Raw genomic sequence first — 26,916 nt, forward strand, 5'->3', positions numbered from 1 at the left:
GCCCCTCCGCCTGCTCACTCACTCAATCGTGCATGCTCTCTCTCTCTCAATAAATAAATAAATAAATCTTTTTTTTAAATGCAGGATTTTCACTTGAAACCTATTAATGGTTCCCCACAAACCCGAAATTAAAAACTTCTGATTCACATATACTGTGCAAGCTAACACATCCATCTCAACCTCAGTATCACCTATATACACACTGATACCTTCTCAGTCCTGTGTCTCCACTCCTCCTCTAAGCTCCATATCCACATAGCCAATGGTCTACCAGATACATCTCTGTCCAAATGCCCCAAAGATGCCTCCAATTCATAAAGTCCAAAACTAAGCTCATATTCCTCAGGGACTTGTTTTTCTCCTTTTATTCCTCACCTTAACGCAGAGCACCACCATTTGCCCAAAACAGAAAAAGGGACACTGTTTCTCCTCCTCAATCTGACTCTCCACCTATTTATCCCATCTAACCTATCTCCCAAATACTGCCGTCCCCTTCCCTCTATTTCTATTGCCATTGCCCCGATTCAGGGCTTCATTTATTCACTTATTTAATAAACCCTTATATAGGACTTGCTCTGTGCCAGGCAATAATTTAAGCCCTTTAAAAATATTAACTCATTTAATCCTCATAACAACCCTATGAAGTTTTTTAACTTCAATTCACAGATGAAAAAATTGAGAATACCAACAAGATGTTCTCTAGTAAAAGTTTTGAAATTTAAGATGCTCTTAAATGTAAGCAAAAGAAGACTTCTTGCATTAGGCGTAACTAACAATTCTACAACTTTATTAGAGAAAAGCATCACCTAGAAGGCAGCCAAAATGCTATTTTAATATACATAAGTCAAGACAAAGTATCAAACTTTGCCAAGTACTCAAAAAAAGAAAAAAATGCATTTTTAGAGTCCTTTACCTGTACCAAGAAGTTTCCAACTTGGTTGGTTATAAATCTATTAATAGAGTTAGAGATGAAAAAAATTTTTTTTGGCAATAAACACTCCTAAACCCACAGAGAAGTAAGCTTTCATAACGACCTTTAGCTTTAAAAGGTCAAAGTACAAAAGCTGCTATATATTTACTTTGAAGTATAACCAAAAACCTCTAATTACTTATTTCCACTGCTGATGAGCTCAACCAAGAAACAAGTTATATTTGTCCATCAAAAATGCAAAAAGAAAGCAAATTATGTCACTCTATTCACTAATCTTTGGAGGGTATAGGATTTTATGCAAAATAAGTACTGCAGTGCTCTGTAGTTGCCAAAATAGTATATGTTGACTTTACTTCTCTACTCTGAAAGTAACAAAGAAATATAAATGTCTGATTAATATTTTTCAACCCCCCGCCAAATCCACAAGCAGAAATTGATTATCATCACCAAATGCACAAAATCTGTCCAAATGTAAGAATCTTTTATCCTGAAAAACACTAAAATACAAAATTACATATCTGACTAATATACATAGCGATTTAACTGGTAGCAGCACAGCAGAAACAAATTATGAAATAAAGTACTTAAAACTACAATAAGGCCTTACACTTTGAAAGCAAAGTTAGTTGTTGGGATGCTTTCCCCTGAGATCAGGAAAAAGACACAACCACTCCCATCACTTCTATTCAACCCTGTGGAGGTTCCAGCAAAAGCATTTAAGCAAAAAAATGAGATAAAAGGCACCTAGATTGGACAGGATGAAGCAAAACTATCTCGATTTACAGACGAAATGATCTTATATAGAAAAAATCCTAAGGAATCCACTAAAAAACTATCAGAACTACTAAATGAGTTCAGCAAGGTTGCAGGATACAAGATCAATATACAAAAGTCAACTGTATTTCCTCATTCTTGAAATGAACAATCCAAAATTGAAATTAAGAAAATTATTTCATTTACAGTATCAAAAAGAAAATACTTAGAAATAAACTTAATAAAAAGTTTATTAAATAATACACTTAATAAAAAGTGTAAAACCCATACTCTGAAAACTATAAACTTAATAAAAAGTTTATTAAATAATACACTTAATAAAAAGTGTAAAACCCGTACTCTGAAAACTATAAACATTGTTTAAAGAAATTGAAGGGCGCCTGGGTGGCTCAGTCAGTTGAGCGACTGCCTTAGGTTCAGGTCATGATCCTGGAGTCCCGGGATCGAGTCCCGCATCGGGCTCCCCGCTTGGCGGGGAGTCTGCCTCTCCCTCTGACCCTCTTCCCTCTCGTGCTCTCCATCTCTCATTCTCTCTCTCTCAAATAAATAAATAAAATCTTTAAAAAAAAAAGAAAGAAATTGAAGACCTAAACAAATGGAAAGATAGCCCATGTTCATGGATCAGAAGACCTTTTATTGTTAAGATGGCAATACTTCCCAAAATGATCTACAGATTCAACATGATCACTATCAAAATCCCCGCGGGCTTCTTGGCTGATTCTAAAATTCATGTGGAAATTCAAGGGCCCTAGAATACAAAACAATCTTGAAAAATAACAAAGCTGAATGACTAATACTTCCTGATTTCAAAACTTAGCACAAACAAGGGGGGGGAGACACCTTACCACAAAACTACAGTAATAAAGACAATGTGTTACTGGCATTAAGATACACAGGGGAAATAGATCAGAGAATCCAAAAAAAAAAAAAAAAAAAAAACCCTCACACTTACAGTCAATTGATTTTTGACAAGAGAAACAAGATAATATAATGGGAAAGACCAGTCTACAAATGGTGCAGGAACAACTGAATATCCACATGCAAAAGAATAAATTTGAACCCCTACTTCACACCCTATACAAAAATTAACTCAAAATGTTTCAAAGTTAAATGTAAGAGGTAAAACTCTTAGACAGGCGTAAGTCTTCGTGACCTTGGATTAGGCAATGATTTCTTAGATGTAACACCAAAAGCTCTGAGGAAGTGATGATTGAAGCTTGAATGATGAGAAAAAGGTAGATATGCAAGGAAGGATCTGAACAAGGAGAGAAAACAGCAAGAACAACAGCTGGGTCAGAACCGTTCAGCATAACATACTCAAAAGACAGAAAGAGAGGTAGGTAGGGGCCTTAGAGGACAACTACTAGTATATATATGGCAAAAGCTACATTTTAATGGGGTGACAGCACTACTCCAGGGGGAGCATTCACATAGTAAACTACAATATGAAAGGGTATCATCCCTAGAATGGGGCATGAAGCAGCTCAGATGTATTTAGACTTGACAGCTCTTCAAACAGGGCTATCCTCTAGGTCTCATGTGCATTTAATTCAGCCTTATGCATATTTTCAATAAATTATACCAGCCAATGAATTATATATGCTGACTTCTTTAAAATGGCTGCTCAGGTTTTATTCACATTTTGAGCAGGGACACCTGGGTGGCTCAGTCAGTTAAGCATCTGCCTTTGGCTCAGGTCATGATCCCAGGGTCCTGGGATCGAGCCCCACATTGAGCTCCCTGCTCATCTGGGAGCCTGCTTCTCCCTCTGCCTGACGCTCTTCCTGCTTGTGCTCTCTCTGACAAATAAATAAATAAAATCTTATAAATAAATTAATTAATTAATTAATTCTCATAGCAACCCAAACTGTTTACATGGCTTCTTTTTTAATCTTTTTATTTTTAATTTTGTTTCAATTCCTTTAATAGACATTATGCTCACATGGTTCAAAATTCAAGAGTAAAAAGTCTCCCTCCCATCCTGCCTCTCGGACATTTATTTCCCATCTTTGGAGGCAACAAATGTTATCAGTTAGTTCCTTGTGTATCCTTCCAGACTTCAAGCAAATATGTATATATTCTTTTTGCTCTTTCTCTACATAAAGTGAAACACACTTTACATACTGTTTCAAACCTTTGTTTTTCACTGAATTATCTTGACGTTTGCTTTATAACAAGATATAAACTTTTCTCTTTTTTCATAACCTGCAGAGTATTCCATTTTGTAGATACACATTTATTCCTTTATTAATAACTTCAATTAGAAAATATTTGAGAGGTGCGCCTGGGTGGCTCAATCGTTAAGCATCTGCCTTCAGCTCAGGTCATGATCCCAGGATCCTGGGATTGAGCCCCACATCAGGCCCCGCATCAGGAAGCCTGCCTCCCTCTTCCACTCCCCCTGCTTGTGTTCCCTCTCTCGCTGTGTCTCTCTGTCAAATAAATAGAATCTTTAAAAAAAAAAAAAATTTGAAAAAATGTAGCTCCCAAGGCAAAAGTTGTTAACATCTACAGAAGGGCCTCAGAAGATGTGCAAAATCCTCCTACATGCTGGGGATATGCCCATTTCTGTGGGCAGAAAATTTGCATACCACTCATCACATTATAACTGACCCAAAGAACGACTGCACTACAATATAACTTGTGCACAGATGTTCAATAAACCTATACTGAACAGGGAGGCCTGGGTGACTCAGTCGGTTAAGCGTCTGCCTTCAGCTCAGGTCATGATCCTGGGGTCCTGGGATAGAGTCCTGCATCAGGCTCCCTGCTCAGCGGCGAGCCTGCTTCTCCCTCTGCCTCTGCTGCTCCCCCTGTTTGTGCTCTCTCTCTCCCTCTCTCTCTCTGTCAAATAAAGTCTTTAAAAAAAAAAAACCTATGCTGAACAGAATTTTAATCTGCGGTTTTGCTAAATTTTGTACTAGAGACAAAAGGACCAAATTAAATACCAATATAATCAAAAATTCTTATCTACATTATAGAACCTTTTCCCTTTAACAAACAGCAAAACTGACCCATCTGACTCCTACTTCTTTTCCAAGAAGGGCTTTATTTTTCATCTGCATTGTAAACAAGAGTACCAAGATAGAAAAGAACCAAAATTTAAAGTCTCTAATCAAAAGTTGACTATACAAGATATTTTTCACAACTGACATCAGGGGCATCTCCAATGCCCCTTAAACTAACATTCCACAGAGTCCTTCCTAAGAAAATTAGATCACTGGTAGTCACATAGTAGTACAATACCTCCACGTGCCAGGTTCCACAATAGAAGCTTTACCTATATTATCCTGTTTAATCCTGAAGACAATCACTTAAGGCAGCTATATTTCGCCTCTTTTAACAGTTAAGGAAAACACAGGCTTAAAAAAGTTAAAGTTAAGCTATTTATTTAAACCAAATAAAACCCACCACCACATAACCACTAAATGTCAGAGCAAGACTAAATCATCGCCTCACTCTTACCTTCAATACTCCAAACCTCATCAACTTTCCACAATACCATAGTGCCTTAAATCCCCACAAAATGTAATTATCATTTTAGGGCAGTATAACGAACGTAGTGGTCAGAATTCTAGTTCAACCATTCATTAGTTGTATGACAAACTGTTTTAACTCTAAAAGCCTCCTTTACCATCTGTAAAACTAGGCTGCTGTGAGGTTTAAATGAGAAAAGGTATATAAAACCAACAGCTCACATACTGGTATTTGGTACAAGGTGGCTATTATTTTATCCTTCTTTGAGAAGAAACACAAAGGGCTGCAAGGTTTCCCAATTTGGCATAAAAATTTTCCCTGCAGAATGCTGGCATTGTGACAGATAAGCTAAAAAAAAAAAAAAAAGCTAAAAAATTGTGTCTGATTATGAAGTAGATTCTGGCTTAATGGAACATCATAAATTGTCCTTTAAATAAATATTTCAAACACATACCTGTATCTATTGCCACACAAGCCTGAAGGTCTGTTTTGATGGCTGCATAATCACTTCACAATTTACATGCTTTATGCAGAATCATACAGAGGTGGTTTTTTTTAAAGATTTTTAACATCAGGTGATAAGCGATGACAGCTGTCAAATATATTACATCTGTTTTTACCTCCTGTGTTTTTTTTTCCTGGTAAACCGTGTTATCCCTTTAACTTCTATGAACTCCTTTAAACAAAATAAAGCATCCTCCCTATACCCTCGGTCCCAAAACGGTTGTGATGAGCTTTTCATGGCGCTATTAATGACGAAAGTTGAAGGCCTAAAACAACTTACTCATAAGAAAGGAAAGTTTGTTACGTTTTTCTCCGCCTTGAATCAAAGCTTGAAATCAATGCTTTAGGCAGGACGCAAACAGAGGTTTGGGGCAACTCCAAACAGGAAAACAACTTTATCACTAAGCCCCCAAATCACCTTCTTTACTCCCTTCCTTCCTCCCTTCCCCCAAGAGCGAAAAAAAAGTGAAACTGCGGCGGAGCACCAAAAGCCCTGCGCGCAGCCTGCCGCCGAGAGCTGAAACCCCGTGGTCCAAGGAAACCCGTACGACCAGTGCCCGATTTGTGGCCCCTTCTGTGCCTTCGCTCCCCTTCGGAGCCCCGCACCGCCATCCTCCCCCACCCTCCATACCAAAAGTGCCCGGTCCACACCCAGCCTGCAAACTCTCCCAAGCCCCCGAGCCGCACAGCCTCCCCCAGGGGCTCACCATCGCAGCCCACAGACTAAGGCGCGGGCGGGCAGGCCTGTCGGCTGGGGAATCCGTTACCGGGACTCGAGATCCATTCGCGCCAACAACTTCTCCCGCGAAGTGGAAGGAGGTGGGAGCCGCGGCGCCCGGTGATGACGTCAGAAGGCGCGCAGCTTCACTTCGGCCCCGGCCGGAGGCAGGAGGTGCGACGTCGGCCCAGGTGACGCCCCGTAGGCCTGCTGGCCTCTGCCATCGCGAGGAGCCACGGGAGCGTGGCCCGCGCGCAGGTTTGCGCCCGGGGTTTTTGGTGGGGGCGCTCGAGTGGTGGTTCCGAGGTTAATCTCGCGAGGCGGGCAAACCGGGTTCCTCGCGGTAACACGCATGGAGGGGTGCACTGCCCTGCACTAGCTTTCAAGTGTTCTGACCACCACCCGCGGGGGAAATACGCATTTCAGATGTAGATTTCACATCTTACATTTATCTTTTTTTCACATATTACATTTAAATATCTATTGTTTAACAAGAGTTTCACCAAAGAGCAGTTACCCTGATTTTTTTTTTTTCTGTTTGACCCACCGAATTGGATTTTTTGCCTCCTAAATGAAGACCCACAGTTTGAAAACCAGGCTACTAAAGGACAATTTTATGTTGTGTAATTCCAGAGCAGAAAAGATTCTGGTAAAATTATCTAGTCATCAACACCCACTCTATTTTATCAGTGAAAAATATAAGGCCCAAACAAGCTGAGGGGTCCAGGCTAGGAATCTAGGCCTCTAAATTCCCAAAGCTGCACTAAGTTCCTCAGAGCCGTGGTGTGTGTGAAGCCAAGTCATAAACAAGGCGTATCCCTAGAGAGAAACAATGACCCCAGTAGATAAGCTACTGAATTGTGGAACACAATTGCATACAATTTTAAGAGAAAACATGAGACCCTAAGGAGTTTAGTGGGGAGAGCAGTATCTCCAGCTTTGGTCCTAGACTTTCAGAAGCTTACCCACCCACCCTCCCCTTTTTAAGTCCTGCGTTTTATCACACCAATATCTCTACAATGAAAGATAGCAAAGCCTTCTGGAATACAACAAAGGCAAAGCATGGAGAGCTTGTGTTTATTAAATGCCCAATGCAATATGTGCCAGGCATGCAGATATGGACTATCCTGGTTCAGCTCATCTAATACCCACAGTGACACTGGCTACTATTATTATCCCTAATTTACAAAGGAATAAACGATTATTCATGAACAGGGCCTCATTGCATTGGACCTCCTGCAACCAGTATGGTAGGGTTCCCAGCTCCACCACATGCTAATTGAGTGACCATGGGCAAGTTACGAAGCCTCAGTTTCCTCAACGTTAAAATAATAATAGTAGTACTTCATAGGGTTGTTATAGAACGTTATTCCTGGCACACAAGATAATAATTTAAGTCCACTATTGCACGTTCTGCGTGGAGCACTGGGTATTATGCACAAACAATGAATCATGGAACACTACATTAAAAACTAATGATGTATGATGATTAACATAACAATAAAAAATTTAAAAAAATAATTTAAGTCCACTATTATTATTATTATTCAAGGCTGGGTATCATCAAGGGAGATAATTCTAAAAATGAACTTATGTACTCCATAATTTCGCTTAGGGAAATACTTGATAGGGGAGGAGGGGAGTCATTAAAACCTTTGAAAAATCAATAAAAACTATGAACCTACTCTCCAGAATAATGTACACAGCAGACACATCACATAATTTTTGCTTATAATCTCAGAGGATCTAAACCAATTTCCAACATTCATGATGTTGTAAATAAGTAAATAAGATGTATATTCAAAGTTCTCCATATCTTTTATATTATGTTACTTTTAACTTCTGTATTTTTCTTTTAGCGTTTGTGGAGTCTTCCTTGAATTTAGGTGAGCCTTAAGTCAGAAGCCTGTAACTTCCAGGAAGATACTGAACTGAATTTGTTGGACTGTTTTCCTGAGGAACATTTACTTGGAAATATTCTATCTCAGAAATGTACCAGATTAAAAATGGCTGCGTATGCTTTGATACTCCTCCCCTCATCTGAGCTAGCCTGTGTCTAATTTGACAGTTCCAGACATAAACTTTAAGCGGACTGGCAACTCCTAGCCTGCTCTATTGGACCCCTGAGGTGCCATGTAAAGCAAGAGAAGGGGCCAGCTGAACCCAGGCTTACAGTCATCTCCACCAGATACCAGGCTTGTCAGTGAAGCCATCTTGAACCCACCATACCAGCTGCTGGCGAAATTCTACTAGTCTACTCAATGAACCCAATCAACACTTTAGCACAGAAAAATCACCTAGTCAAGGCCTGCCTAAATTCTCTGACAGTAGTGTAAGCATAATAAAATGCTTGTTCTTTTAAGGTAGTACGTTTTGGGGTAGTTTGTTGTGAAGTGATAAATAACCAGAACAGAACCCAGAGTGTAACCAAAAATAAGCATGAACAGAATATTCATGCTTATTTTCTCCACTGTGGTGGTTTTTACTGATGCATCATTCAACAATTATTTATTGACATTTACTGTGTGTCAGTACTTTTTTATGTGCTTGCTGGGAACCCATAGTAAATAAGACAGTCCCAGATTTCCTGAAGTTTATATCTTTGAGGAAAAGAGAAAAGTAAGTAGACAAAAATAAAGTCTGTACTTTCAGATAACAGTAAGTGCTACACAGAAAATAAAGCAGCCTAATGAGACAGAGGCTAGCTGAGGAGGAAGGTGTGGAAGTATTGCAAATAAGTGACCTAAGTAGGAGACATTGAGCTGGGACATGGATTTGAGAAGGGGCCAGCAAGTATAAAGGCCCTGATGTGATTACGAGTTAAACGTATCCAGGGAATAGCCAGAAAGCCAGTTTTATGAGTGGTACTGGAAGGGATAGGAGATTGATTTGGGCGGAGGTGAGGGGAGAGATCCTCCAGAGCCTTAGGTCCTAGCAAGAAGTTTAACTTTTATTCTAAGTGTAATGGGAAGGCTTTGTAAGATTTTAAACCCCTGAGATTGCTATGATCCCACCATTCTTTTTTTTTATTATTATTATGTTCAGTTAGCCAACATATAGTATCACCCTTACACTTGGTATTTTTTGACCAAAAAGAAAAAAAAAGACTACTATGTGTTTTATGGCAAAATATGATACCCATTTGTTTTCCATGGCAGAGAAATCTGGAGTGCTAAAAACATTACCAAATATGATTTGTTTTACTTGTCTATAGGGGAACAACTGTCTCTTATTAAATTAGTTTCTCCATAATAACTGCATCTGGATTTTAACCCTTACTGGGCACTACTCGATTATAGTATCTAGTTTGAGTTTGTTCCAGGCAAAAGACCAGCCTATGTGCACCTTCCATCTCTGTGGCATCTCTTTGACAATGAGAATAAAATGATAATAACTACTTCCATGTCTCAGTATTAATTGAAAGACTGCAATAATGCCTTTCCAGGAAATTGAGGATACACAAAAAACATAACACACTAGGGCTGCTGATTTTTAGGTAGTATTTCAGAGAGACAGAAAAGTCATTTATTGGTGATGTAAAACATTAGCTAACCAAGATTCTTGGCATGTTTTCTTAAAAGTATTTTCATCAAGTTTTTCCTCATGCTCTCCTTAGTTATTAGTTCAGTTCTTCTTTGTGTAAATATTTCACAAACCAGCTGATGAATAAATAAGACTATTAATTCATTGTAAAGTGACATTGGTAACATAATACAGCAATTGGATAAGCACTGCAGTTTCCAGGATTAAGGGCATCTATTGAAAGCCTAAAATATTTTTAAGTACTTTTTAAAAATTTTTTTATTGATTTATTTGAGATAAAGAGAGAACACAGCAGAGAGAGAGGGGCAGAGGAAGAAGGAGAAGCAGACTCCATGGTGAGCAGGGAGCCTGATGCAGGGCTTGATCCCAGGACCCCAAGATCATGACCTGAGCTGAAGGCAAATGCCCAACTAAGCCATTCAGGCACCCCTTAAATATTTTTAATAATGATTTGAGACCTAACACAAAGAAGACACATTTTTAAGGGATGTATTATATATTGGATCTGATTATCTGATGCTCACTGGCCTTGTTCATTCTTAAAAGAAAGGGCTTCAGGGAAAACTTTGTCAACAAAGCGAATTTTGTGAAAATCAAGGATCTCTTTACCTCCCCCACATAGGGGTATATCATTGGTGAAAGTATTGTTTCCATTCAACGAAGAACCCTTTACCACCAAAGTTAGAATATTGACATTAACATCTTTATTGGTATGTTTCTAAACTTGTAAGTAGATTATATATATAATAATTGACTCTTTCGGTAACATATAAATCATTGTCCTCCTGAAATGACTAAAAACTGTATATTAGTTAGAAAGTACCTGACTGAATTTTGGTCATCCTTTATAATCTAACCACTGCCACATGTAAGTGGAAAACAACTGTTCAATGTAAATTCTCAGTGTTAATGCCACTGCCTTAGTTAACTTATCCATGTGATAGAAATAGCTCTTCACTTGGAGTCTCTTTAAAATCCTTTCCAGGAGCACAATTATTACATTGTCTTTCACATAGATTTTTATAAGTCAACAGAAATCAATCGAATTTTCACTGTGCAACAACAAATGTGACTTTCTGCCCTCTGGATAAATATTAGCATGTCCTGCTTTGTCAAGGTTTATTGGAACATATTCCTTATAGGAAACATTCCACTAGGTAGCTTATCCCTTTCTGTGTTTATGATGACTGCGGATTCAGCCCCATGATGTTGACCTTGTAAGCCATTTATGAGCATAATCATTAAGTCATAATCTGTCACCATGATAGTGCATATATTCTAATTTAGGAAATTGAGGCACTATGTCATTTATCTTAATTCTTGGATGATATCCCAATTAGCCTTCTTAATCTGATTATGCTTTAGTAATTGAAATTATTATAAACTTGCCTGATGATTTTTATAAATTATTATAATAAAAATTTTCTCCCAAGTATATCAATATCTTCACTTAAATTAAAAGAACCATTTGCATTTAAAATACCAAACTTAACAAAAAGTATATAACTTTACTGGTGATATACACACTTGGTTATATACATACTGTATCTCAAGTTGTGGATTCATTTCCTAAAATATTCATTGGCAATTTTAAGAGTGTCTATAGATAGAGCAACAAGAATGCCAACAGCATTTTGTAGTGATAAAAGATTTTATGATTAGGATAATCTTTCATTCTCCAAACACTTTAACTCAAAGTAATTCCAGAATTTTTGTTTTTGTTGCTTTATAGAAATAATATGAAGCATAGCAAATAAAGGAAACTACCATCAGTTATTTGAAAATTGCTGCTATAGTAAGAATGACCACATACCTGTAAATTGTAGACCTTTAAGACTCTTGAGAATCTGAGCTTCCATAATATATACCCAGAACCCTCATTCATATTCCAAAAATGTTTGCAATAAAAATGTTTTTAACTTCCGTGGAAATCTCACAGGTCATCTTTTTTGACATGCAATTTAAATAGTATTGAATATAGTCACTGTTTATACGGAGTAGTGTATATGAGAAGTAAAAAAAATAATCTTGTAAATAAACATGAGTCAGAATAGGGAATTCCAATAAACTCGCATCTTCCATAAAATATACAGCAAAAATCTTTCTCAGATAAAGTCTAATTCATTGCCACAAAAAGGATATAAGCAGTACTTTTTAACATATCCATTTAAACTGCTAGCTACAGGGTGCCTGGGTGGCTCAGTTGGTTGGGCATCAGCCTTCACCTGGGGTCATGATCCCGGAGTCCCAGGATCAAGTCCCGGGATTGAGCCCCACATTGGGCTCCCTGCTCAGGAGTCTGCTTCTCCCTCTGCCCCTCACCTCACTCATGCGCGCGCTCTCTCTCTCACAAATAAATAAATAAACCTTTAAACTGCTAGCTGCTATAGAGAGAGTTAATCTTGCTTTAAGACAAATGAGGTCAAGTGCTTTGGACTCAACATTTAAAATATACCTGGTTTGATGCCTTTATATAAATATTATCATTAGCTCTAGAATGGTGTTAAGCACTGTAATTGGTAAAGTAAATACAGCAGATCACTAATACCCAGGATTCCTTAGACATTTTCTATAAAATGTTTCTTTTAGTTTGAGTGGGATTTGCAAAACTTAATATTACTATATGTTGAAGATCACTACTATAAAAAAGAATCACTACTATAGTTGAATTTCACCACTTTTCCCTTCTTCCACCATGTGGCATAATCTAAATCTGATCATGAGAGCACATCAGACAAACCATAATTGAGAAACATTCTACAAAAGAACTGACCAGGATTCATCAACAGTGTCAAGGTCATGAAAGACAAGGGAAGATTGAGGAACTGTCACAGATTGGAGAGGACTAAAAATACATATTAACTAAATGCAATGTGGGATCCTGGACAGAAAAAGGACATTAGAAGGAAAATGAGTAAAATTTGAATAAGGTCCATACTCAGTAAATAGTAGCATAGAAGAGTATCCTGGTTTTGATCATTGTAAATGATTATGTAAGTTAACATGAAGCAAAATGGAAGTCAATCAGAGAAAGACAATTATCATATGATCTCAGTCATATGTGGAAGTTAAGAAACAAAACAGAAGATCATAGGGGAAGGGAGGAAAAAATAAAACAAGATGAAATCAGAGAGGGAGACAAACCATAAGACACTCTTAGTCATAGGAAATAAACTGAGGATTGCTGGAGGGGAAAGGGGTGGAGGGATGGGGTAACTGGGTGATGGAGATTAAGGAGGGCATGTGATGCAAGGAGCACTGGGTATTATATAAGACTGATGAATCACAGGCTTGTACCTCTGAAATTAATAATACATTATATGTTAATTAATTGAATTTAAATAAAAAAGAAAAGATTATTTATTTTGGAAAGAGAGAGAGAGCATGCAGGGGGGAAGGGGCAGAGGGCGAGAGAGAGAATCTCAAGCAAATTTCCCGCCAAGTGTGGAGCCAATGTGGGGATCCATCTCACAACCCCAAGGTCACGACCCAAGCAAAATCAAGAGTCAGACATTTAACCACCTGAGCAACCCAGGTGCCCCTCTCTAGAAGTATTTCTTGATGAAATACTTTCTTCACTTGGTTTCAAAGACATCTGTAGTCTTCCAGGTTTCTTCCTTCTTCAACATCCACCCCTAGGACTATTGTGTTCATTGCTCCTGATTTTCTTGTCTTCTTAACACTTGATTGTCCTAGAGCCCATTTCTCTACTCACTACCTGGTGACTTCAACCAATCTCATAGCTTTATATACTATCTGAATACTGACACTTCCAAATTTCTATCAACTGCTGATTTTTCCTATAAACCTCCGAGTTATGTATCCATTTTCCAACTTCACATCTCCATTTGGCTGTCTAATAGATATATGGAAGTTAGTATGTCCAAAATTAAATTCTTGACCCTCCCTCACAAACCTGCATCTCAACTAATAGCACCTCCATCCTTCTATCTGCTCAGGCCAAAAATTTTGAAGGAATTTTTGACTCTCTCTCTCTTGCTCGCTCACTCTCAAGCTCTCTACATTCTATCTATCCTCCCCCTCAAGCCCCCCCCCACCACACACACATTCAAACCATCAGCAAATTCTGTTGGCCCCACCTTCAAAATCCAACCAGACCCCAACAAATCTCATTACATCTACCACTACCAGACAGGTCTAAGCTACCATCATGTCTCCCCTGGTTATCATCTCCTGACTGAGCGCCCTGATTCTGCTTTTGTTCCACCTACAGAACAGTCTGAACACAGCAACCAGAGAGATTCTTTTCAAATGTGGTTAGATTGTGTCGCTCTCAGCTAAAAATTTGCAGTGCTCCTCTTCTTGGTAAGAGTATAAAACAAGGGCACCTGGGTGGCTCAGTCGGTTAAGCGTCTGCCTTCAGCTCAGGTCATGATCCCAGGGTCCTGGAATCGAGTCCCAGATCCTGCTCCTTGCTCAACGGGGAATCTGCTTCTCCCTCTACCCCTCCTCTCTGCTCTCTCTCATCCTCTCTCAAATAAATAAACAAAATCTTTAAAAAAAAAAGTATAAAACAAATTCCTCCCCATCCCCCTGCACCACCTGGTCCCATTACCTCTGTACTTACTTCCTCCTACTCACAACGGTTCCACTCCAGCCACAGCTCTTCATTATTTTTGGAAGATCCCAGACGTGATTCTGTTTCAAGGACTCTTCACTCACTACTCATTATGTACCTAGAGTGCTCTTCCCCCGACAGCCGTATGGATCATCCCTCACCACTGCGAAACCTGTACTCATAATCAAAGATAACTAAGCGCCAGCACCACAAGTGAGGGACAGGTCAGCAGAAACAACATAAAGCAGATTGAAATTCCAGATAATTAGCAATTCAAAATAGAGAACAGCTGTGTGTGGAGTATTTACCGACATAATCACAACCAGTAACATCGTGTGTGTTAGACTTCAGCATAGGAAACAGAAATCCTTCTGGAAGTTTTTTCAGAAAAGGGTTTTGTTGATGTTGTTTTAACAGGGAATTAATTTGGTACTTAGTATGTTGGAGGGGCACGAGCCGAAGGCTGAAGAGATGAAGCCAGACACCGTAACTAGACTTTTGGCTTTAAGGTCACACTTGGAAACTGTAACTGCTGGTGCTGCTGTTTCTACCACTGCCAAGACCACAGCCTCCCACACTTATGAACTTGGAACCAGTCCAGGGAACATGGAGCTGGCTGCTACAAACGCTTGTGATGTGGGAGGAGGTGCTGCATCAGCTTCTACCACCTCTGTCTCCCTTCAACAATTTATATGAAAAGGATCCCCAGCCTAGAATTCTAAACCCCACCAAGCAACCAAACAAACATGTGGTGGAAAAAGACCTGTAATTCCCCTCCCTCCAAAATGTATTCCCTGTGTAACTTTTTTTCAGGAAATTGCTGGAGAATGTGCTTCCCCAAAAGCGAGAGAACATAATCATAATGTACTACAATACTCCACAATGAATAATCTTCATGTAAAGATAAGGTAAACCCTATATATCAGTTTAACCAAAAAGGTAAATTTTTTTACCAACATGAAATGATAACATAAGAAACCTAAATCTTTATCTACCATAAGAGCAAATCAATAGGTAGTCTAAAATTCATGAACTGAAAGATAGCAGTACTTGAATATTATGCAAAGTATAAATACGGAAATGTACAAATTCTAGAACAACTAAAAAGTTGAAAGAGGGGAAGGGGACTTGGGAATAAATACCTTAATAAATAGAAAAATTAATTTTAACAAGACCACACATGGAAAACAAAAGTCCTAAAAAGAAAATATAAGAGAATATCTTTATAATTTTTTTTATTTTTAACATATAATATATTATTTGTTTCAGGGGTACAGGTCTGTGATTCATCAGTCTTACACAATTCACAGCACTCACCACAACATATACCCTCCCCAGTGTCCATCACCCAGCCACCCCATCCCTCCCACCCCCTCCACTCCAGCAACCCTCAGTTTGTTTCCTGAGATTAAGAGTCTCTTATGGTTTGTCTCCCTCTCTGGTTTCGTTTTGTTTCATTTTTCCCTCCCTTCCCCTATGATCCTCTGTCTTGTTTCTCAAATTCCCCTTATCAGTGAGATCATATGATACTTGTCTTTCTTCGATTGATATCTTTATAATTTTAGAGTGGGGACTGCATTCCTAGCCCAGAAACCATAAAGGAAATGAATAGTAAATTTGCACAAAAATGAAAAACTTTTTCACTTGTAAGTACATTAAAATAACATTAAATAATGTTCTGAAATTGATTGTATTGTTGGTTGTACAACCCTGAACATACTGAAAATGGTTGAGTTGTATACTTTTAGTGGATTAATTGTATGGTATAGGAATTGTATCTCAATAAAGCTGTTTTAAAAGAGTTAAAAGACAAAATGTAGAAAGAAAATATTTGCAACATATATATCAGACAAGAGATTTAATGCTTTATTTATAATGAACTTCTAATTCATTAGAAAAAGGCAAAAAATAGGAAAGCTTAAAAAGGCGATAAAAGGCAACCCACAGGAGAGGAAGTACAAAGGACCAATAAGGATATGATAAGATTAGTAATCAGAGAAACCCAAATGAATACAAGAATGAAATGTCTTCTTTACCATCCTGACAAAAATAAAGAGAAGTACTGGTAACACTTAGTACTGAGGAGAGTAGGGGAAACTGGCTCTCATGCACTTAATTGTAGGAGCTATTTATTATGGCTTTCCAAATGGCAGTAAGGAAATACCCATAAGCATAGAAAATGTACATACCCCTTAGCTCAGCAATTCCAATTTTAGCAATTTCTTGTCTCTCTCACATATGCAAAATTTTTAATTCAGGGTTGTTAATTGCTGAATTGTTTGTAATAGAAAAAAATGGAAAAACTTAAGTCTTTGCCAGTAGGTAAATGGTTAAATAAATAAAATATGGTGCACGATGCCATGGAATATTATGCATCTATTGCAAAAGATTAAACTAGACATATGTGTACTGACAGTGAAAGATCTTCACAATAAATTATTAAGAGAATAAAGCATGTTGTGGAACACTGTGTGTGGTGTGTGATCATGTTTATGTTTTTTAAAAGTATGAAAAATGTGTGTGGCTCATGTGGGGGTAGGTGTGTGTGTAAGGATACACTCTAAATGTTAACTGGGGGGAATCTCAACATTTTGCTCCATATTCTCTTATTTTTACTCTTTTAAAACCACCTCTTAATAATATCCAAAATATATAGAGAACTTATATTACTCATCACCAAAAAAACAAATAATCCAATTAAAATAGACAGAAGACATGAAAGAAATTTTCCAAAGAAGACATACAGATGGCCAACAGACACATGAAAAGATGCTCAACATCACTCATCATCAGGGAAATGCAAATAAAAAAACCATGTGAGATATCACTTCACATCTGTCAGAATGACTAAAATCCAAAACACAAAAAACAACAAGTATTCACAAGGATGTGGAGACAAGGGAAAACTCATGCGCTGTTGGTGGGAACATACACTGATGAAGCCACTGTGGAAAACAGCATGAAGTTTCCTCAAAAAGTTAAAAACATAATTACCACATAATCCGGTAATTCCACTACTGGGTATTTACCCAAAGAATACAAAAACACCAACTCAAAAAAATATATGCACCCCTATGTTTATTGCAGCATAATTTATCATAAACAAAATATGGAAGCAGCCCAAGTGTTCACCAGTGGATGAAAGGATAAAAAAGACGTGGTAATGGAATATTATTCAGTCATAAAAAAAAGAGTGACTTAAAAAAATTAAAAATTAAAAAAAAAGAATGAAATCTTGCCATTTGCAACAACATGAATGAATCTAGAAGGCATAATGCCAGTGAAATAAGTCAGTCAGAGAAAGATAAATATCATATGATTTCACTCATATGTGGAATTTAAGAAGCAAAACAAATGAACAAAGGAAAAAAGAGACGAATTGAAAAACAGACTCAGGGGCGCCTGAGTGGCTCAGTCGTTAAGCGTCTGCCTACGGCTCAGGTCATGACCCCAGGGTTCTGGGATCTAGCCCCGCATCGGGCTCCCTGCTCCTTGGGAAGCCTGCTTCTCCCTCTCCCACTCCCCCTGCTGTGTTCCTTCTCTCGCTGTGTCTCTTTCTGTCAAATAAATAAATAAAACCTTAAAAAAAAATGCCATCTTTGTAAAAATGAATAATAACAATAAAATAAAATATGAATTCTAAAAAGAAACAGAAGTCAGGTATCTACTCAGATCTAATCAGTCTCCAGAGGTGGAGACTGAGTATGTGGTATTTCTTAAAGCTCAAGAAGTGATTCTGAGGGGCACCTGGTTGGCTCAGTTGTTAAGCATCTGCCTTCGGCTCAGGTCATGATCCCAGGTTCCTGGGATCGAGCCCCGCATCGGGCTCCCTGCTCAGCGGGAAGTCTGCTTCTCCCTCTCCCACTCCCCGTGCTTCTGTTCCCTCTCTCACTGTGTCTCTCTCTGTCAAATAAATAAATAAAATCTTAAAAAAAAAAAAAGAAGTGATTCTGATGCACAACAAAAATGGAGACTGGAAAACTGTATGGCAATTCCTCAAAAATTAAACATAGAATTACCATATGATCTAACAATTCCACTTCTGGTTATATACTCCAAAGAATTAAAAACAGGAACCCTAGCAGATACTTAAACAGTCATGTTCATAGCAGCATTATTCACAATAGCCAAAAGGAAGAAACAACCCAAATGATCAACAGATAAATGAATAAACAAAATGTGGTGTATCCATACAATGAAATATTATTCAGCCTTAAAACAGAATTAAATTCTGACACCTGCCACAACATGGATTTTCATATGCTAAATGAAATAAACCAGACACAAAATACAAGTACAATATGATTATACTTTCATGAGGAACCTGGAATAGTCAAATTCATAGAGACACAGAAAGTAGATTGGTGGATGCCAGGGTCTAAGGGAAGGGAAAATGGGGAGTTATCATTTAATGGAGGCAGAGTTCCAGTTTGGGAAGATGAAAGAGTTCTGGAGATGGATGGTTGTAACAGTTGCACAACACTGTGAATGTACTTAATGCCACTGAACTGTACGTATAAAAATTGTTAAAATGGGGGGCACCTGGCTGGTTCAGTTCGTAGAGCATGCAACTCTTCATCTGGGGGTCACGAGTTCAAACCCCACATTGGGCGTAGAGTTTACTTTTTGAAAAAGGTTAAAATGGTAAATTTTATGTTATATATTTTTATACAATATAAAATGTTTTTAAAAACTTGAGAAAAATTACATTTTTACATCTTACTACATGATTAATCTCCATTTATTTTCAGAACTTCAACCATTGTCTACATACTGATAATGTCCACATTATACTTTCCAAAAAGATCTCTCCTCAAACGTTAGTCTCAAATAGCTACCTGCACATTGGATACTTAATACCTCAAACTCAAAGTTTTAACATATTTAAAATACCATCTTCTTTTTTCTTTTTAAAGTAGGCTCCATGCCCACCAACAAGGCCAACCCGGGGCTTGAACTCATGACCCTGAGATCAAGACTTGAGCTGAGATCAAAGGTCAGATGCTTAACCAACTGAGCCACCCAGACCATCCTCCCACCCTCCCATCTCCTTTTCAAAGTCTACCGTGTTCTCAGTTTTACCCAGTTGCCCAAGTCGGAAATCTGGGTCATCATTGACTCTTTCTTCTCCTAAACTCAGTCTCAACATCCATTTGGTTACTGAGGCCAGGTGATATTTTCTTCCAACTAGTTCCTGAACTTGTCTCTTTCTCTCCATCTACAATGCTACTACCTTTGTTAAGCCACATCATTTTTTACTCGGATTAACACATGCTCCCCACCTCCAACAGTACCCACTCCCTGCACTCATTGCCAGAGTGATTCTCTTAAAAAACAGATCTAATCATGTCACTCTCTTGTGGCAGAGAACACCAGCTAAACACTAAAATGTATGTTCCCCCTTCCATAGCATTAACTATAGATTGATTGGTGATTGCCCAGGCAGGGGATTCGTGTCACCTACCTTGCCTCTAGGGGTGGCCCCGTGACTAGTGTTTTCCAGTGGAATGTAATTAGAAATTGTGTACACTACTTCCAGGCCAACGCTTTTCGGAAGATTTCCACTTCTACCTGCTGAGCTCAGGGGGTAAGGCTCTTGTGAGGTCTTCGGGGGTAGCAGAACTACAGCCATAAGTGCCCTGGGTCTCTGAATCACGGAGATGAGACACTGGAAAACAGGGAACTCCTTCTTCAGACAAATGTGTGACAAATGACCTTCTATTTGGGCCTCGACTTCATATTTTGGAGTCTATTTGTACAGTATTACACTAACTTACATACTTGAAATATTTTCAATGGTGGCCTATCTCCCTCAAGATAAAGCCTAAATTCCAGTAACATGGTTCATGAAGTCCTTTGTGATCTGGCTTCTGCCCATCTCTGCAAATCATTTCTTGCCATTCCCTACTAACTCTTAAGACCTGGGTGTCCTGAACCACTTGTCAAACTTTTTCATCTCAGGGACTTCCACTATGCTACTCCATCTATATGGGATAGCCTCCCTTCCTTTTTCTCTCTTTCTTCTGGCTAACATCTCATCATTCTTCATTTTGTTTAGGACTTAAGAGTTTTCAGGCACCTCTACTCCATCTCCCACCTACACACTTACATGCATGCACGCATGCACACATCCCACTGGCTTATATATCCCTCCTATGTTTTTCTATAAAATTTGTGAATACTGTAACATATCCAATTTACTTGTTTATTTATCTATTTCTATTTTTTAATTGAGGCATAGTTGACACACAGTAGTTAGAGTAGTGTCAGGTGTACAACACGGTGATTCAACAAATGTATACATTATGTTCCACTCATCGCAAGTGTAGCTACCATCTGTCACCACACAACAGTATTACACTGATTATATTCCCTATGCTGTACTTTTATTCCCATGACTTATTCATTCCATAACTGAAAGCCCCTATCTCCCACTTCCCTTCACTCCTTTTCCCTAGACACCATCCTCCTATTCTCTGGCAACCTTCAGTTTGTTCTCTGTATTTATGCGACTATTTCTGCTTTTTGTTTGTTTATTCATTTGTTTTGTTTTTTAGATTCCACTTATAAGTGAAATCATGTGATATTTGTCTTTCTCTGTCTGACTTCTTTCACTTAGCATAATACCCTCAGGTCTATCCATGTTGTCACAAATGGCAAGATCTCATCCTTTTTTATACCTGAGTAATATTCCATTGTATATATATGTGTGTATATGTGTGTGTGTGTGTGAATAGCCATTCACCTATTGATGGAAACCCGGATTGTATTCATATTTTGGCTATTGTAAATAATGCTGTAATAAATACAGGGGTACATATATCTTTTCAAATTAGTGTTTTTGTTTTCTTTGGGTAAATATCCAGTAGTGAAATTACTGGATCGTATGGTATTTCTACTTTTAATTTTTTGAGAAATCTTCATGTTGTTTCCACAGTGGCTGCACCAATGTACATTCCCACCAACCCTGCAGAAGGGTTCCCTGTTCTCCACTTTCTCACCAACATCTTCAATTTTAAATCCCAACCTCCAACAAAGTGCTTGACCCACTCACTTTTTGATACTCAATAAAGATCTGTGAAATGAATAAATGAATGATGAATTCTGTACTATAGTAGTCTCTAAACCCTTATTTTTAAAATAAAACACTGAACTAGATGATTTCTAAGGACCCTTCCTGCTGTAAACTTCTGTCATCTGTATGAAGTCTTATGAAGAGATGTTTTGGGTATAGAATTCCTAGAGCTCATATGTCTGTCCCACTCACTGGTACCTGGTAGATACTATTTTTTTTCTTAGACATTTATTTTTATTTTATTTTTTTTAAGATTTATTTATTCATCTGAGACACAGAGATACACAGAGAGAGAGAGAGCATGAGCAGGGAGAGAAGCAGAGGGAGAGGGAGAAGCAGGCTCCGCACTGAGCCAGGAGCCTGATGTGGGGCTCGATCCCAGGACCCCAGGATCATGACCTGAGCCGAAGGCAGTCGCTTAACCAACTGAGCCACCCAGGCACCCAGCATCCAACTCTTGGTTTCGACTCAGGTCATGAGCTTGTGAGTCATGAAATCGAGCCCAGTGTCAGGCTCCATGCTCAGTGGAGAGTCTGCTTGAAGATTCTCTTCCTCTGCCCCTCCCCCCACTCACATGTTCTCTCTCCCTCTCTCTCTCTCAAATAAATAAATAAATCTGAAAAAAGTAAATATATAAATAAATAATTAATTAATTAGGGGCACCTGTCTGGGTTAGTTGGTAGATCATGTGACTCTTAATCTCGGGGTCATGAGTTCAAGCCCCACATTGGGCATAGAGCTTACCTAAAAAAAAAAAATCGAGTTAAAAAATATTTTTTATTAAAAATTAAAATTAAATATGTAAAAGAACGAGAATAACTATAACCTATTGTTCATTATCCAAACACAATATAGCAAAATGTGGGTATTTTCTTACAATTCTATATATTGGTTATTGCTTTTATTACATAATTATAATCATACTGATTATTTGATTTATTATCTGGATTTTTTTCAGTTAGTTTTTTCTTTTTTAAAGATTTTATTTATTTATTTATTTATTTATTTATTTATTTACTTGAGAGAGAGAGACAGAGACAGAGAGAGCATGCATGTATGTGCAGAGAGGCAGAGGGGGAAGGAAAGGGGGAGGGAGGAGAGCAAGCTGACTCTGGGCTAAGCCTGGAGCCGGACACAGGGCTCCATACCAACTGAGCCACCCAGGTGCCCCCAGTTAGTTTTTTATCCTAAACACTTTTTTTAAGATTTATTTATTTATTTTAGAGAGAGAGAGAGAGCATAAATGGGGGTAAAGGCAGGGAAGAGAGAGAGGTAGAGAGAAGCAGACTTCACGCTAAGTGTGGAGCCCAACACAGGGCTGGATCTCACCACCCTGAGATCATGACCTGAGCCAAAATCAAGAGTCAGACATTGAACAGACTGAGCCACCCAGGCACCCCTACATTTTCAAAGAATATTTAGTGACATTAAAATGTTTAGGATAGGGTCACCTGGGTGGCTCAGTCACTTAAGCATCTGACTCAGGTCATGATGTCAAGGTCCTGGGATCAAGCCCCCATTGGGCACCACACTCAGTGAGGAGTCTGCTTGATGATTTCTCTCCCTCTCCCTCTGTCTGCTCATGCTGTCTCTCTCCCTCTCTTTTTCTCTCTCTAAAATAAGTAAATAAATATTAAAAAACAAAGAAAATGTTAATGACTCTATGATGTTTTAGCAAATGGATATTCCATGCCTCAGTAATTATTCCCCTATGAATGAATCTTTAAATCATTTCGAATTTTGGGTGCCTGGCTGGCTCCGTTGGTTAAGCATCTGCCTTCAACCCAGGACATGATCCCAGGGTCCTGGGATTGAGCCATGTGTCAGGCTCTCTGCTCAGTGGGGAGCCTGCTTCTCCCTCTCCCTCTGCCTGCCGCTCCCCCTGCTTGTGCTGCTCTTTGTCAAATAAATAAATAAAATCTTTAAAAATAGTAATAAATAAATAAAATCTCATAAATAAATTATTTAAAAATTTTACTGTCATAAATAACACTACTATAAAATATTTGCACCTATGGCATTTTATGTATTTAGAATAATTTATTATTTTTTTTAAAGATCTTATTTATTCATTTGACAAAGAGAGACACAGCAAGAGAGGGAACACAAGCAGGGTGAGTGGGAGAGGGAGAAGCAGGCTTCCCGCTGAGCAGGGAGCCTGATGCGGGGCTCAATCCCAAGACCCTGGGATCATGACCTGAGCCAAAGGCAGATGCACAACAACTGAGCCACCCAGGTATCCCTAGAATAATTTATTATGATAAATTTCTAATATCACTGAATTAAGACATGAAAAAAATCTAAGGTTAATTATATATTGGAAAATTGCTTTCCTTAAGTATTGTACCGATTCATGTTCTAATCAGCAATGTCTTACAATCTCATTAACTGCAATTTTCATCACTTACTTTTATTCTTGCTAATTTAATAAGAGAAAATATTTGGAGTTTGGTTGTTGTTTTTTTTTTTTAATTTTACTTTTAAGTAATATCTCTGCCCAAAGTGGGGCTCAAACCTACAAGTCCGAGATCAAGAGTTGCATGTTCTACCACCTAGCCAGCCAGGCACTCCTAGAGTTATTTTTATATGTGTTTTTTTTTTAAGATTTTATTTATTTATTTGAGAGAGAGAATGAGAGAGAGAGAGAGCACATGAGAGGGGTGAGGGTCAGAGGGAGAAGCAGACTCCCTGCTGAGCAGGGAGCCCATGCGGGACTCGATCCCGGAACTCCAGGATCATGACCTGAGCCGAAGGCAGTCGCCCAACCAACTGAGCCACCCAGGCACCCTATATGTGTTTTTAATTGCTGGTTATTTAAATTTTTTTCTTTAGCTAGACAGTTACACTTCCTCTTTTGCATATTTTTTATTCATGTTTGGCCATTTCTCTAATTTAGAGTGTTTTTCTTATTGATTTGCCTGAGTTACTTATATAATAAAAAGTTGGCCGTTTGCCTTCTAGATTTGCTCTAATATTTTCCAAGTTTGTTATTTGCCTTTCAATTTTTTCCATATATTTTAATTATAGTTAAATTATTTATATAAGCTCATATATAAGTAAATAAATATCATTATATAAACTATATATTTATGTAATTTAATATTTGCTTCCACTTTTCTCCTAGCTTTCTGTAGCTATATATTTTTTAATTAAATATATTTGTGAGGGTGTCAATTATCACATTTAAAAATTTTATTTTTGGTAATCAGTTCACAATGTATACATATATCGAATCATTATGCTGTACATCTAAACTAATACAATGTTACATGTCAATTACATCTCAACAAATCTGGAAAAAATATTTTATAGTGAATTAATTGCATCAACTCCATTCATTCATTTAATGATTAAGCATTTACTCAGATAAGTGATGATAAAAATTTAGATAAGGGACATTTTTACAGGCTGGTGGAGGAGACAAACAATTCCAGGATTAGGTGATAAATGCAGTGATAGAGGTATACATACTATAGGCACATTCATTCAACTTTAGTGACTACTAGCCCACATATTCTACAGGGACCAGTCATGGCCCTCGTTTTTAGAAAAGAGAGACTGAGAGAGAAATTTAAGTCAAACAGGAGTTATAGATAAATTTATTGTAGGGGCACCTAGGTGGCTCAGTCGTTAAGCATCTGCCTTCGGCTCAGGTCATGATCCCAGGGTCCTGGGATGGAGCCCCATATTGGGCTCCCTGCTCCACAGGAAGCCTGCTTCTCCCTCTCCCACTCCCCCTGCTTGTGTTCCCTCTCTCACCGTCTCTCTCTCTGTCAAATAAATAAATAAAATCTTTAGATAAATTTATTGTGTGATAAGTGTCATAACAGAGAAAGTATGGGCTGCCATGGGAACACGGAACAAGGAGATTTGATATATCAAATCAAACTGTCTGATTTCCTCTCTGGCTGCCTGAGGATCAACCACCATCATGAATGACATGGTTACTATCCAGACCAGGAAGTTCATGACCAACTGACTACTTCACCCAGGGAATACAACAGTACCTCAGACAGAAATTCAGGGAAAAACTAGCCAAAATGTACAAGACTACACCAGATATCATCTTTGTATTTGTATCCAGAGCCTATTTTGGTGATGGGAAGACAACTGACTTTAGCCTGATTTATGATTTCTTAGATTACACCTCCAAAAATGAACCCAGATATAGACTTGGCCGGTATGAGAAGAAACAGACGTCAAGGAAGCAGTGAAAGGAATGCAAAACAGAATGAAGAAAGTCAGGGGGACTGCCAAGGCCAATGTTGGTGCTGGTAAAAAGTGAGCTGGGGATCAGACGCAGAAGGAGCAAAGATTCTGCAGTGACTATCTACACTGATTGTGCAGATGTTTCACAAGAGGATTAATAAACTGTAAATGTTTTTAATTTAAATAAATAATTCAAAACAAATTAGGAAGCCGGAAAGTCTTTCTTTCTTTCTTTCTTTCTTTTTTTTTTTTTTTTGAGGAGATACTGCCATTTTGAAGAACACATGGACCTGAGCTAGATGAAGGGGCAGGGGGGGACACATTCTACGCAGAGAGCACAATATCAAGACACAGGATGTGAGCACTCCACGTGTGTCCAACTTACTCAGCGTGGTTTGTTATGGCTGAAGGGAAGCGTACCACGTGTAGTTAACTGAAGAGGAGTGAAGTTTAAGATGTGGGCAGGAGCCAGAATATAGCATCTTTTATGCTGAATCTTGGCATCACTTTCTGAATAATCCTTCCTTTTCACATAGAAATAAGAATGTTTATTGGGCACTGATTATGGGTCAGTGTCTCTTCTAAGTGCTTTACCTATATTAACTCACTTAATTCTCACAATCATCCATGCAGTAGATGCCAGTATTGCTCCTTGTCTTACTTAACAGGAAACTGGGGTGCAGAACGGTTAAGTAACTTGTCCCTAGTCATACAGCTATATTTAAATCTACCCGCAGTCTGATTCCAGAGGCCAAACTATTAGCCACTCTGCCTTTCATTAGTATGGGATACTTCAGATATTTAAAAGATTAAATTTTTAGAAAGTTGTCTGGAGGCTATGGATTCTGTACAGTATTTTCCTTCTCTTTCTTCTTATTCCAGAATTATGCTGTTTAAGTTGTGCTTTTTTTTTTTTTATGTTTTCATATCTAAAGGTACTCTATGCCTTCACTATTTTCTTTTTCAGGGTTTTTTCTTTTTTTTTATTGGTAAATATTGACTATTTGTCAAGTGAACCTTCTCAGTAATTTTGTTGGACTCAAATTTGGGATGAGAGGATTTAGGTTGAAAGTGCATTTAAATGTCTAAATTAAATGGGAAAATAT

At 38.2% G+C, this 26,916-nt stretch overlaps 1 protein-coding gene and 1 pseudogene across 3 annotated transcripts in view; one reads left to right on the top strand and one right to left on the bottom strand.

Moving 5' to 3' along the window:
• RFC1 (replication factor C subunit 1) overlaps window positions 1–14,649 on the bottom strand; it is an 89,630-nt gene extending 74,981 nt beyond the window's left edge. For 2 of the 3 annotated variants that reach the window (XM_027600216.2, XM_027600217.2), the window contains exon 1: window positions 6,394–6,543. In XM_027600216.2, the coding sequence (XP_027456017.1) occupies window positions 6,394–6,396 (3 nt within the window). In that variant the 5' untranslated portion in view covers window positions 6,397–6,543. Of the gene's footprint in view, window positions 1–6,393; window positions 6,544–14,535 lie in introns of those variants that run through there. The other variant, XM_027600218.2, reaches the window with a different exon arrangement.
• A 10,883-nt stretch (window positions 14,650–25,532) lies between these two features.
• On the top strand, window positions 25,533–25,886 carry LOC118356774 (annotated as a pseudogene).
• The last annotated feature ends 1,030 nt before the right edge of the window (window positions 25,887–26,916 follow it).

Source organism: Zalophus californianus, chromosome 2, assembly GCF_009762305.2.
Source record: "Zalophus californianus isolate mZalCal1 chromosome 2, mZalCal1.pri.v2, whole genome shotgun sequence".
NCBI classification, from domain to species: Eukaryota; Metazoa; Chordata; class Mammalia; order Carnivora; family Otariidae; genus Zalophus; species Zalophus californianus.